This window comes from Notechis scutatus, chromosome 1 (assembly GCF_049901735.1).
Source record: "Notechis scutatus isolate UNSWTSFEM ecotype Mainland chromosome 1, rNotScu1.2, whole genome shotgun sequence".
Taxonomy (NCBI): domain Eukaryota; kingdom Metazoa; phylum Chordata; class Lepidosauria; order Squamata; family Elapidae; genus Notechis; species Notechis scutatus.
The window spans coordinates 5,883,375-5,896,922 of NC_142009.1; the positions used below are offsets into that span (position 1 = coordinate 5,883,375).

At 50.7% G+C, this 13,548-nt stretch overlaps 1 protein-coding gene across 1 annotated transcript; it reads left to right on the top strand.

Moving 5' to 3' along the window:
• Window positions 1–235: 235 nt before the first annotated feature.
• GEMIN4 (gem nuclear organelle associated protein 4) lies at window positions 236–8,737 on the top strand. Its single transcript, XM_087971320.1, has 2 exons — window positions 236–540; window positions 5,441–8,737. Exons 1-2 carry the CDS (start codon window positions 357–359, stop codon window positions 8,590–8,592), a joined length of 3,336 nt encoding a protein of 1,111 aa, XP_087827446.1. The 5' UTR covers window positions 236–356; the 3' UTR covers window positions 8,593–8,737.
• The last annotated feature ends 4,811 nt before the right edge of the window (window positions 8,738–13,548 follow it).

A 13,548-nucleotide genomic window follows, 5' to 3' on the forward strand; every position in this document is an offset into this window, starting at 1 on the left:
TTCCCTTGGCGGGGAGGGGGTGGTGGTGGAAAAAAAACCCACTCCACGCAATGCGATCCTGCCAGCGCGCCGCAATGCGATCCTATGCCAGGCCGGGCGGGCCGCTTACCAGCAGGTGTAGACGGGCAGCGGCCCCGCTCGGCCGCGGCGTGTCGTGCTGCGCAGGAGCCGGCAGAGGTAGCTCTTCCGACGGTGCTTGGCTTTGCGGAGCCCCGTCTCGCTGGCTGAGCCGGGGCCGGAGGAGGAGCCGGGCAGGCGGCCGGGCGGAGCGGGAAGCGCGGCCGGGGCGGCGGCTCAGGTCCCCCCCCGTCCGGCGCGCCTTGTGTGCCGTCTGCCGCTGCGCCCCTGAGCGCACAATGGCTCGGCCCGTCTCCGCCGGGGCTCAGGCCGCCTCCGAGGCGCTGATCCCGGCGGCTGGCTTGGCGGAGCCCGCGGGCGGCAAACGGCGGCCGCGCAGCCCGGATCTCGACCATGCCGGCGCCCTGGCTCGGCCGGCAGGAGCCGCGTGGGGAGGCGACCCGGCGGCAGCCATGGACGTAGGTGGGTGGGTCGGCCGAGGAAGGCGCCTTCCTTCCTTCCTCCTTTCCTTCCTTCTTTCCTTTCTTCCTTCATCTATTCATCATTCATCGGATCTCTCCTTCCTTCCCTTCTCTTCGCCTTTTCCTTTCTTCCTTTCTGTTTCTCTTCCCACCTTCTTCCCTCCCTTTCCTTCTCTAGCCATCGTTCCTCTGTTCTCACCTTTCTTTTCTCCTCCTTTCCTCCCTCCTTCTTTCCTTCCTTCCCTTCTCTTCGCCTTTTCCTTTCCTTTCTTCCTTTCTGTTTCTCTTCCCACCTTCTTCCCTCCCTTTCCTTCTCTAGCCATCCTCCTCTGTTCTCACCTTTCATTTCTCCTCCTTTTTCCTCCCTTCTTTCCTCCTTCCCTTCTCTTCGCCTTTTCTTTCCTTTCTTCCTTTCTGTTTCTCTTCCCTCCTTCTTCCCTCCCTTTCCTTCTCTAGCCATCCTTCCTCTGTTCTCACCTTTCTTTTCTCCTCTTTTCCTCCCTCCCTTCTTTCCTTCCTTCCTTCTCTTCGCCTTTCCTTTCCTTTCTTCCTTTCTGTTTCTCTTCCCTCCTTCTTCCCTCCCTTTCCTTCTCTAGCCATCCTCCCTCTGTTCTCACCTTTCTTTTCTCCTCTTTTCCTCCCTCCCTTTCCTTCCTTCCCATCTCTTCGCCTTTCCTTTCCTTTCTTCCTTTCTGTTTCTCTTCCCTCCTTCTTCCCTCCCTTTCCTTCTCTAGCCATCCTCCCTCTGTTCTCACCTTTCTTTTCTCCTCCTTTCCTCCCTCCCTTCTTTCCTTCCTTCCTTTCTCTTCGCCTTTCCTTTCCTTTCTTCCTTTCTGTTTCTCTTCCCTCCTTCTTCCCTCCCTTTCCTTCTCTAGCCATCCTCCTCTGTTCTCACCTTTCTTTTCTCTCTTTTCCTCCCTTCTTTCCTTCCTTCCCTTCTCTTCGCCTTTCCTTTCCTTTCTTCCTTTCTGTTTCTCTCCCCTCCTTCTTCCTTCCTTCCTTCTCCAGCCATCCTTCATCTGTTCTCACTTTTCTTCTCTCCTCCCTCCCTCTTCCTTCCTTCCCTTCTCTATCCATCCTTCCTCTGTTCTTCCTTCCTGTTTCTCTCCCCTCCCTTCTTCCTTCCTTCCCTTCTCCATCCATCCTTAGTCTTTTTCTCTCTTTTCTTCCTCTCCCTCCCTCCCTCTTCCTTCCCTTTCCAGTCATCATAGCTTTCTTCTTCCCTCCTTGCTTCCTCCCTTCTTCCTCCAATCCTTCCTCCCTCCTCCCTCTTCGTTCTGCTAACCTTCCTTCCTCCATCCCTTTTTCTCCATTCTCCTAACTTTTCTTTCTCTCTCTCTCTTTTCTCCGTTCCCCTAATCCTCCTTTCTTTCCTCTTTATCTCTCCCTCTCCCTTCCCTTTCTATCCATCATTTTTCCTTCTTTCCTCCCTTCCTTCTTTCCTGTTTATCCCCCTCTCTGTTTCCTCTCTATCCATCCTTTTCCCTCCTTCCCCTCCTTCCTTCCTTCCTTTCCTTCTTCCTTCCTTCCTTCCTTCCTTCCTTCCTTCCTTCCTTCCTTCCACCCCTCTATAATCTTTCTATCATCCTTCCCTCTGTCCATCCACCCCCATTTCACCTTCTTTCCTCTTTATCTCTCTTTGCCTTTCATTTCTACCATTTCCTCTCCCTCCATTTCTCCTTCCTTCCTTTCCCTTCTTTCCTTCCCCTTCTCAGGAGCACATGGCACTGTCCACCATGTTCCTCCTCCCAACAGACCTGCAAAGTAGGACCGGGCTGGAGTTGGGGACAGAGCCTTCCTCCTCCTCCTCCTCCTTCACTCCACAAACCCCACTCCTTTCTAGCACTGATGATGTTACCTAACTGGGTCATGAAATGTCCAAAAGAAAACAACCCAGCTCAGAGAGCACCCAAGGACCTCACAGTTCTTCTTCTTCTTCTTCTTCTTCTTCTTCTTCTTCTTCTTCTTCTTCTTCTTCTTCTTCTTCTTCTTCTTCTTCTTCTTCTTCTCCTTCTTCTTCTTCTTCTTCCTCCTTCTCCTCCTCCTCTTCTCTCCCTTCTTCTTCTTCTTCTTCTTCTCTCTTCTTCTTCTTCTTCTTCTCCTCTTCTTCTTCTCTCCTCCTCCTCTCTCTCCTCTCCCTCCTCCTCCTCCTCCTCCTCCTCCCTCCTCCTCCTCCTCCCCTCTCTTCTTCCTCCCTCCTCCTCCTCCCTCTTCCTCTTCTTCTTCTCCTCTTCTCTTCTTCTTCTTCTTCTTCTTCTTCTTCTTCTTCTTCTTCTTCTTCCTCTCCTCCTCCTCTTCCTTCTTCTTCTTCTTCTCTTCCTCCTCTTCCTCCTCCTCCTCCCCTCTTACCTTATTTTAGCACTGCGCTTGGTTCCTTTTAGCATAAGGGCTGAATAGACAGTGGCACCTTATGTTTGCCCCTTGAATTCCTTTAGCCTAGTTTCTAGGTTTGTCTGTTACCATGATCACTTGGGTGGGATCCACACAGGTTTGTCTCAGATAGAGGCCTGCCAACATAGCTATGTTCCACAACAGCATGTTTAACCGCCATCCAGTTAGTTTGACAGAGCATGGGGGAAGAAACCCAGTTATTGTGGTTTGCAGCCTGCAGGGTACGAATTAAGGCAGCGAGATCGTCTTTGTGTCTCATCCAACAGGCCAGGATTGAAGAAACTTTTGTGCCTATGGCAGGACTAGAAATCCCTGCCTCCCACTTTCTCAAATGCAGGTAGTCCTCGACTTTCAACGGTTCATTTAGTGGCTGCACTGAAAAAAAAAGGTGACTTATGGCCGTTTTTCACACTTATGACCGTTGCAGCATTCCCATGTTCCCATAATCAAAATTCAGGCACTGGGGAAACTGACTGGTATTTATGACGGTTGCAGTGCCCCAGAGTTATAGGATCCCCTTTTGCGACCGTCTGACCAGCCAAGTCCGCGGATAAGCCAGATTTACTTACCGACCATGGGACTCCCTTAACACTTGTAGTGATTTACTTAACAACGGTGGCAAGAAAGGTCGTAACATGGGGTAAAACTCACTTAATGAATTTCTCCCTTAAGCAAGATAAATTTTGGGTCCGGTTGTGGTTGTATTACATCGAGGGCTACCTGTACCATTACAATTCCTGAGTTCTCCAGGCCATTAGAAGACAGGTAGTCCTTGACTTACAACAGTTCATTTAGTGACTGGAGTTACAAAACGGCACCGAAAAAAGTGAACTTATGATCGTTTTTTTACACTTGAAGACCGTTGTCAGGATTCCAGCAATTGCCCTAATTAAATCATGATTCTCGAGCCAAACTTCAAAAAACTTCAAAGGATTTATTAAGAGGCAACATACTGGCACTGCCCTGTTTGAAGCCAACTCTGGCATGTGTCATTTAAAGTCTCCTGTGACCCCGTTTCCCCCCTGGGTGTCTCATAGACCAGATTCTCCAATTGAACACGTTCACAGGCTGGGTGTCATCAATCACATTCTCCAATTAAGGGATTTTCCCCGGGCAGAAGATTCGGTAGCTTAGTTACAATCTTTTAAAGATAAAGAGTTGGAATGTACTTTCGCTTTCAAACCGCTGCACTGCTCTTCCAGATTTCCTTCCGACTACTAAAACAGGAATAGGAATGTTTTATGAGTTGACAACTGTTGCAGATCCCCGTGGTCATGTGATTTACCTTCAGATGCTTGACAATTGACTCGCATTTATGACGGTTGCTGTGTCCCGGAGTCACGTGGTCTCCTTTTATGGCCTTCTGACAAGGAAAGTCAACAGGGAAGTCAGATTCACTTAACCCAAAGGTGGTTTTTTTTAAAAAAGCCCTCCCCCCCCCGGGGGGGGGGGCCCCCCCGGGCGCGGCCGCGGCCCCCCCCCCGCCCCCCCCCCCCCCCCCCCCCCCCCCCCCCCCCCCCCCCCCCCCCCCCCCCCCCCCCCCCCCCCCCCGCCCCCCCCCCCCCCCGGGCTTTTCAGAGGTGACTTTCTTGAACTCCCAGCCGAGGCCTTTGCAAATTTAGCTTCTCGAGAGCGCTCCACAGAAGTTTCTTCAGCTCTGACTGGATGGCGGGGAATGACGCCCAGCTATTTATAGGGGCTCCTTGCAGAACAGCTGGTCGTTTGCGTCCTTTTAGAGGTCGTTGAGGCCACTTGGAGGTTTATCCCTATCCTCAGGGTCACCTGAATAGCACAAATGGATGTGGAGCCTTCTATAACACAGAAGGCTTCACACCCATTTATACCACTCAGGTGACCCTGAGAACACAGACAAACCTCCAAGTGGCCTCAACCACCCTCTAAAAGAATGCAAATGACCAGCTGTCTGCACGGAGTATAAATCCATACATCCTCCACCATCCCAGAGCTGAAGAAGCTTCTTGGATGAGAAGTGAAACGTCTTCAAAGAAAAACCAAGAAAGTCCAGTTGCCTCTTGGGAAAATAAAACACTTTTGGGACAACCTTGACCTGGATGGCTGAGAAGCTCCACAGACATTCAGATTCACGGAAGAACCTCGTGTGACGAACTGAAGAACTGCAGCGATTCTCTTAACTGTGGCGAGAAAGGTCGTAAAACGGGGCAAAGCTCACTTAACGCATTTCTCACCTAGCAACTGTCCACTCATCAAACATTTCTATGGCCGTCTTAAGAGTTGCCAGCAGAAAGGGAGGGGGGAAGAGGGGTTTGAAAGAGCAGTGTGGCAACTTGGAAATCGAAAGCGCATTCCATGGCTTGAGACTCGTGATTTAATCAGGGTAACTGCCAGAATTCTGACAGCTAACCGACTCCGAGACACATAAGAGACATCCATTTTGGGCTCCCTTGCCGTAAGTTGAGGACTACCTGTAGAAAACCTTGAGTTGACCACCATGCTTGCTCTTCACCGTATCGTTCATTCATTTGCAACAGGGCCAGTGTCCATCTGCGGCGAAGTGACCGTCTTGCACGGCGGATTCCTGCTGGCGTCCAGGCTGTGCCACCCGAAGCCGTTATCCGAACTGACCAAATCCGACTGGTCGGTGGTGGGCAAACCCATCCTGGAAGCTCTGCAGGAGATCTGCACCTCCTATTCCTCTTATCCACCCCAGCCCAACCTCTGGAAGAAAAAGGCCGCTGTTGTCCTCTGGTCAAAAATCCTCCTGTCGGGTGTGCCATCCGACCAACGCTGGAAGAACGATGCTTTCTTCTCCGTCAGCAACGCCATCCCCGAGATCAACCGCACCGTCCTTTTCGAGCTGTTCAAGGCGGTCAACGCGCCCCGGCTTTTTGCCCAGTTGCTTCTGGCGTTGCCCAATCCCCTTTGCCAAAAAGAGCTGCAGACCTTCGTGGAGTACGTCGCCAAGGAGACGTCTCCGGCAGACGTAGTGTTCTTCCTGGACGTTTGGTGGGAGATTATGAAGCACAAAGGAGGCGAGGAGGATCGCTTGGTGCTGCTGTTCCAAAACGTGACCCACCAGCATGTTTTGGAGTCGGAAGAACTGGACCAACCCTCCAAGCGGTTCAAGAGCGGCCCTTCGTCCATGCCGGAGAACTCCGCCGTCCCTCTCGTCCTCCCGATCTTGACCGAAGGGCTCAAAACGATCAAAGACAACCTTGGACCGACCAGGGTGAAGTGTTACGCCCTTGCTAACTTAGTGGATGTCTTGTCGGCCTTGGTGGCCACCGAGTGCGAAGCGAAGGCGTTGTCTCCTCAGGCTTACTTGGAGAAGATCTCCTCAGTGGTGACCCTCTGGAGCTGCGACGGCGAAAACCGATACAGCAACAAGGATTTGGATGTCAAGGTGAAGGAAGCCGAGAGGAGCATGAGTTTGCTGGACATGGTCAAGTTGTCCAAGCAATTGGTGCTCGGCAACTTAAGCTTCCTCCTCTCCTTGTTGAAGGAGTGGTCTTCAGAGCTCCAGGTTTTCTTGAATGACCCTAAGCAGGTCTGCTACGAAAGCTACCGGCTCCTCGATTGCTTGGCCTCTTTGCAGAAGAGGTCAGGCGATTGCGGCCTAGAGGACCTCGACCAAGCCCGAGTGATGTTGGATTTGGGCAGAGTCATCGCGGACCTCCTGAAGAAGATCAACCCTGAGACTTGGGGGAAGAGCACCAGCGGCGATCTGCTGGCTTCAGTAGCCATGGTGATCATTGACAAGAAAATGGACAGACACAAAGAAGTGTGCTCTGTGTTTGCGAAGGAGAAAAACTGGGCCTTGAGCAAGGAATGGGTTGCCTGCCTCGTTAAGAATAAAGAACTTTTCCAGGATCCAGAACTGATCTTGAAGCTGCTGGAGACCGTCGCCTCTCTAGAATCCTCTGAGGATTCATCCGGAAACCAAGAAGAACAAACCCAGCTGGTCAAGATCATCCTCGGGTGTTACACTGAACTTTCCTTGCCAGATAAGAACAAAGTCATTGCTGGTGTTTTGGCGACTTGGGGCAGGCTAGGCCTTTCCAAGCTGATGGTAGCATTCTCCGAAAGATTCCAGGAGGAACTCAACGTGGCCTTCAACCAGATCATCAAGAGCGCCTCTGGGGAAAGTTTTAAGAAAGCCATCCTTGCAGTGTCCCGTCTGGTGGTCCTCAACCCAGAAGGTACCATCAAGAAGATGAGTAATTTAGCTATCGCCAACTTGGGAACCCATCAATACTTGGCCGAGATCCTCTGTTCATTCCCAGCTCTGAACTTCCAAGAACCGCGGGGTCAGCCCGACGTATCCGTCAACTTTCTCCTAGAATGTTTGAAAGAGGCGGTTTGGGACCGCCTCTCTTCTCCCAAGGAGAAGGAGCAATTTTTAGAGTTTCTAGGTCATCTCATGCAACCGAGTGGAACAAGTCCCCTCCTGTCTCCTTCGGAGGTCATCCAAAGCTTGATCTTTCCATTTCTGAAGTCGGATTCTCCCCGAATTGAGCTCTGCTTGCAAATCCTCGACAAGGCTTTGAAAGTCCCCTCGGAACAGAGCTGGATTCATACCTGCCACCCGTTTCCACTCGCCTTTTCTCTCTGCAAACTCCTGGATGGCTTCTGCCAATATTGGCACCAACCGCAAGACCAAGAGAGGTGTTCTCTGGAGACCAAAGATTTGGTGGTCACCAACTTAGCCCAGCTTTGCGATATTCTTCTGGTCCAGAAGGACTCCTTGTCTCCCCAGCTGTGGACCCAGTCGGTAGCCTGGTTGCACAAGAAGATCAACGTCTTGGACTGGACCATTGGCCTCCGCATGAAGAACGTCTTTGGAGAACATTTCAAGAACGAGGTCCCAGCGACTCTCTTTGAGGTCTGTAAGCTTCCAGAGGAGGAATGGACGACTCGTCCGCTCCCAAATTATGGGCCAGGCAGTGGGTTGCTGGCCTGGTTAGAAACGTGTTGCGTCTCAACCGCCCTGCGGGAGCAGATGCTCGTTCTACTCATGATTAACGTGGATAACCCTGAAGAGGTCAACCTCTTCAGCAAAGGGTTCTTGGTGGCCCTGGTCCAGGTCCTTCCCTGGTGTAGCCAAAGTGAGTGGAAAAGACTTGTCCATGTGATCAAAAGTCTCCTGGAACGAGAGATCCTCTACGTGCCTTACTCGCTTGAGTACGTCCAATATTTACCGTTGTTGAATTTCCGGCCTTTTGCCTATCATCTCCAGTTGTCCGTCCTTCTCCTGCGGACCTTCCAGTTCCTTTGTGGTTCCAGTGGCGCGACATGGATGCCAGTGGAGGCGTGGAAACACGTCGGAAGGCTCTACTGCCTTAGCTTATCCGATCTTCTGGGCTCGGTGAAGACCATCGCCCGTGGCCAGTGGCACTCCGCAGAAGAGAAGAACGTCGTCCGGGAGCTGTCCTTTGTTTACATCCAGATGTTCTGCCACGTGCTTCATGTGGCCGCCATGTTGCCCGACCATGGGACGGGGGAACCTCTTCTGCTGCTCTCCTTGGAGATCCTCTCGCAGTATGAGATGCTGTATGACCTCGATGAATCGCTGGGGAGCGCCCTGCGCAAGGCGAACGAGATCCACTTCCTGGAATCCATCGTGGAGAACGTCACCAACAAGGAGCTGCGCACCATGCTGCTCCACAAGCTCCATAAGCTCTGAGGAGCCAAATTCAGATTTTAGGAGGTGCACGGATGGCGGGGCCCCGGGTTGGGGTTCGAGAGAAGCCAAAACGGCATTCAGCAGAGGAGAGAAAAATCTCAACGGGAAATTTGCAAGATCTATAATAAACCTTTATTATCTCTTTCTTCCGAAAGTTATTTGCTGAGGCCCCCGTGCCCTGTTTTCGGCCTGGACGGCCTCCTGCAGCACTTGGCCAGCCAAAATGGGGCACCTGTGGGGGGGCCCGTATGTGGCTCCTCGTGCCTCATTTTTGGCCTCCTACAGCACTCTGCTGGGCAAAAACAGGCCGCACAGAGGCCCCACGCAGCCTGTTTTCAGCCTTCCCGGCCTCCAGCAGAACTCTGCTGGCTAAAATCGGGCTGCGCAGGGGCCTCACACGGCCCAGTTTTGGCCAGCAGAGTGCTGCTGGAGGCTGAGAAAGCCGAAAACAAGCTTCTGCAGGCCCCTCCCCCCCCCCAATTTTGGCTGGCAGAGTCACTGCGGGGCGGTTCTTTGATATTTCCAGTCTGGCCCCGCAGGCCAGTTTTAAAGCGCTCCATAGGCTGGATCCAGCTCCTCGGGCCTTGATTCTGACACGAGTGGGCTTCCAAATTTTTAGCAAAGGGTTCTCTGCTGGATGGGTGTGGCCTAGTCAGCCTCCTGCACTATGGCGGTGGGGTGTGTGTGTGGCTTCTTGCCCTCCCTGGGCTCCGGAGCAGTGGTGGTATGCTACCGGTTCGGACTGGTTGAGCCGATCTGGTAGTAAAACAAAAAGCCTCCGACGATCAGCTGAGGGAGGAGAAAGAAGAGAAAAGCGCAGAATCGGCCTTTCTGCCTGCTCTTACGCCTTTCTCTTTTTTCTCCTCTCAGTTGATTGTCGCTGCACATGTGTGCGTTAAGAGGTGCTTGTGTTAGGGGGTGCCTGCACACGCACAAGATCATCAAAGCGGTAGTGGGACAGGTAGGATCCCACTGCTGATCCGGAGGCTTTCCTTGAGCCTCCGGGAGGGCAAAAACGGCCTCCCTCTCCGGAAGCCAGAAACAGGCCCATTTCCGGCCTTCCTCAACTTCCAGGAGGCCTGTTTTTCACCCTCCCCGAGCCTCTGCATGCGGCCTGCACTTTCCTGCATCCAAAAACGGGCCGTGTGGGGACTGAGGGGAGGGGAGGGTGAGGCCAGCCAATAGTGGGATTTGGGGGTTCTCTGAACTGCACAATCTTAGCTAGGGGTTCTCCTGAACCCCTGTGAACCCCAGCAGCCCCCCACCCCTCGTTTGACACCCCTGCCCTAAACAGTGCACAGGTTATCTATCCTTGACTTACAACCGTTCGCTAAGAGATCGCTTTTAAGTTTTAACAAATTTAACAGATAATCAAGAGTTGGAAGGACCTTGTAGGTCATCTAGTCCAGCCCCCACCCAAGCGGGAAGACCCTACACCATTTCTGACAAATGGCAGTCCAATCTCTTCTTGAAAGTCTCAAGTGATGGCGCTCCGACAACTTCCGAGGGCAACTTCTGTTCCATGGGTTGATTGTTCTGTCAGAAAGTTTCTCATTTCCAGGTTAAATCTCTCCTTGTTCACTTTCCATCCATTATTCCTTGTCTGGCCTACAGGCGCTTTAGAAAATAGCTTGATCCCTTCCTCCTCCCTGTGGCAGCCCCTCAAATATTGGAAGACTGCTATCCTGTCTCCCCTGGTCCTTCTCTTCCCTAGACTAGCCAGGCCCAGTTCCTGCAACCGTTCGTTCTATGTTTTAGTCTCCAGTCCCCTAATCATCCTGGTTGCTCTTCTCTGCACTTTTTTCCAGAGTCTCAACATCTTTTTTATAATGTGGTGACCAAAATTGGATGCAGTACTTTAGGTGTGGCCTTACTCAGGCTTTATAGAGTGGTATTAGTACCTCCCTTGATCTTGATTGTATCCCTCTGTTAGTACAATTTAGGACTGCATTAGCTTTTTTGGTTCCGATGGACACTCTTGTAACCAGACCGTATTTATAACCGTTGGCATTGTCCCGTGGTTCCAATTTACACCTTTATTTTACTGGAAACGTGTGGTTTCTTGAAAAATCGACCCATTGCAAACAATGGGCCCCTTTAACAAGCACAGCATTCTCTTTGAACGACCGGGGTGCTCACTTAACGACCACTGCAAAAAAAAATTGGGGCTTGGTTATGTGGTCACTTCCTTTACAGTAAGTGTGACTAATGACTGCAATTCGGGGTTTGGTTATGGTCATAATTAGAGGACTATCTGCCATCAGGGTGTGTATGCCAACGTGCAGGTCCTCGTGTTGTAGGAAGAAATGCCAGGAAACAGTCTTAGGCCAGTCTCGGCAACCTGAAGGCATGTGGACTTCAACTCCCAGAATCCTTTGCTTTGCTGGCTTCAAGTTGAAATTCCAACTGGGCAGACAGCAACCCGACCATATTTATGTTTTTGCTGGCTGGGGAATTCTGGGAGTTGAAGTCCGCACGTCTTCAACTTGCCAAGTGTGAGAAAACACTGGCCTAGGCTACAGTTGGGATATCAAGCCGCCTCCATCTAATTTGTCCAATCCTGTCATCCTTGCCTGCTTTTGATTGGGACGGGGTCAGATGCTGCGCCATGTTGGACCAGACAGTCCTACATCCCACTGAGGTCTGAGCTGGAAGAGGTTTGCGAGCTTTGTGGGTCAGACGAAGTCCACCATTAGTGGCCTAGATCTTGGTCCTTCTTGGTTAGTGTGAGTTGCCAATGAGGGGACAAGGGAAGAGGGTCAGGTGATAATGAACACTTCCTTGAGGGGCTTCAACTCCCAGAATCCCCCAGCCAGCATGCTTTAAGATGGGAGGACTTCCACTCCCAGAATCCCCCAGCCAGCATGCTTTAAGATGGGAGGACTTCCACTCCCAGAATCCCCCAGCCAGCATGCTTTAAGATGGGAGGACTTCCACTCCCAGAATCCCCCAGCCAGCATGCTTTAAGATGGGAGGACTTCCACTCCCAGAATCCCCCAGCCAGCATGCTTTAAGATGGGAGGACTTCCACTCCCAGAATCCCCCAACCAGCATGCTTTAAGATGGGAGGACTTCCACTCCCAGAATCCCCTAGCCAGCCTGCTTTAAGAGGGAGGACTTCCACTCCCAGAATCCCCAGCCAGCATGCTTTAAGATGGGAGGACTTCCACTCCCAGAATCCCCCAGCCAGCATGTTTTAAGATGGGAGGACTTCCACTCCCAGAATCCCCCAGCCAGCATGCTTTAAGATGAATGGACTTCCACTCCCAGAATCCCCAGCCAGCCTGCTTTAAGAAGGGTGGGTTTCCACTCCCAGAATCCCCAGCCAGCATGCTTTAAGATGGGAGAACTTCCACTCCCAGAATCCCCAGCCAGCATGCTTTAAGATGGGAGGATTTCCACTCCCAGAATCCCCCAACCAGCATACTTTAAGATGGGTGGATTTCTAAAATCCCTCAGCCTACAATTAAGTCCACCCATCTTAAATCATTCCGGCTTGAAATTGCTTACCTTGGTGAACCTGGTGCCCCGTAATTATATTTCAGTTCACATACAATATTTATATTTCTTGATTAGGAACAAAACTGGGGTCAGGTGCTGGCCAGGGAATTCTGGGAGTTAAATTTGCCAAGTTCGAAAGAGTACTGTGATTGAATTCTGGAAAGCTTTCCCTCCATAATAAGCATTCCAGTTTCTAGAAATGTGGTTTGTTTTTCAACAACTGAAACGGAGTTCAAACATTCTAGAAAAGATTTCTCCCTGAAATATTTTGAAAACAAAGCTTTCTATTATAGAATAGAATAACAGAGTTGGAAGGGACCTTGGAGGTCTTCTAGTCCAACCCCCTGCTTAGGCAGGAAACCCTACACCACTTCAGACAAAGGGTTATCCAACATCTTTTTAAAAACTTCCAGTGTTGGAGCATTCACAACTTCTGGAGACAAATTGGTCCACAGATTAATTGTTCTGTCAGGAAATTTCTCCTTTTATTATTTTTGTCTTTTTCCACTTTGAAAGATTTACCCAATGGCCATTGACCCAAGTCTGCATTACTTAACGTTTCTGGACTTTCAGATAACTAACTATCTGTTAGCAGAGAAATAAAAAAATGAAGGAAGTCTGCAAAAAAACCCAACACCATTTCTTCATTGAAATTGTTTTTTTTTTTAATTAGTTGCCAAAAGTCAAGGGCTCAAGTTGTGTGCAGGGCTGCAACAATCCAGTGCAATTGGAAATCCAGGCAATCCATACGTTATTTATTATTTATTTGTATCCTGCCTTTATTATTTTTACAAATAACTCAGGGTGTAAACATATCAAACGCACCTCCCTCCTACTTTCCCCACAACAACCCTGCGAGATGGGTTGGGTTTAAACAGGGACTGGCCCAGTTACACAGCTGGTTTTCATGATTGGCTCGACTAGAACTCACCATCTCCTGGTGGTTGGCCGAACGTCACCCAGTTTTCATGCCTAAGGCGGGACTAGAACTCACCATCTAGTGATTGGCTGAAAGTCACCCATTTTCATACCTAAGGCGGGACTAGAACTCACCATCTCCTGGTGATTGGCCGAAAGTCACCCAGTTTTCATGCCTAAGGCGGGACTAGAACTCACCATCTCCTGACGATTGGTCCAAAGTCACCTAACTGGCTTTCATAACTAAGGCAGAACTCAACTTGGTGAACATCCATAATTTCCTTCTTCCTCCTCTTTTCCCCACAACAACCCTGTGAGGTAGGTTGGTCTAAGACAGAACTAGCTTAAAGTCACCCAGCTGGTTGTTTTCATGCCAAAGGCAGGACTAGAACTCACCGTTTCCTGGTGATTGGCCCCAAATCACCCAGGCAGCTTTCATAGCTAAGGCAGAATTTGAACTCACAATTTCTTGCTTTCTAGCCTGGTGCCTTAATTACTCATCTGTTTTTCAGGGCTGTATCCTCATTTTTTTAAAAA

What these genes read in the sequence shown, in the direction of transcription:
- GEMIN4 (XM_087971320.1), top strand. Translation starts at nt 357, where the DNA reads ATGGCTCGGCCCGTCTCCGCCGGGGCTCAGGCCGCCTCCGAGGCGCTG. An exon ending in GGCGGCAGCCATGGACGTAG is followed by an intron (nt 541 to 5,440) that starts GTGGGTGGGTCG and finishes CATTTGCAACAG; the next exon opens with GGCCAGTGTCCATCTGCGGC.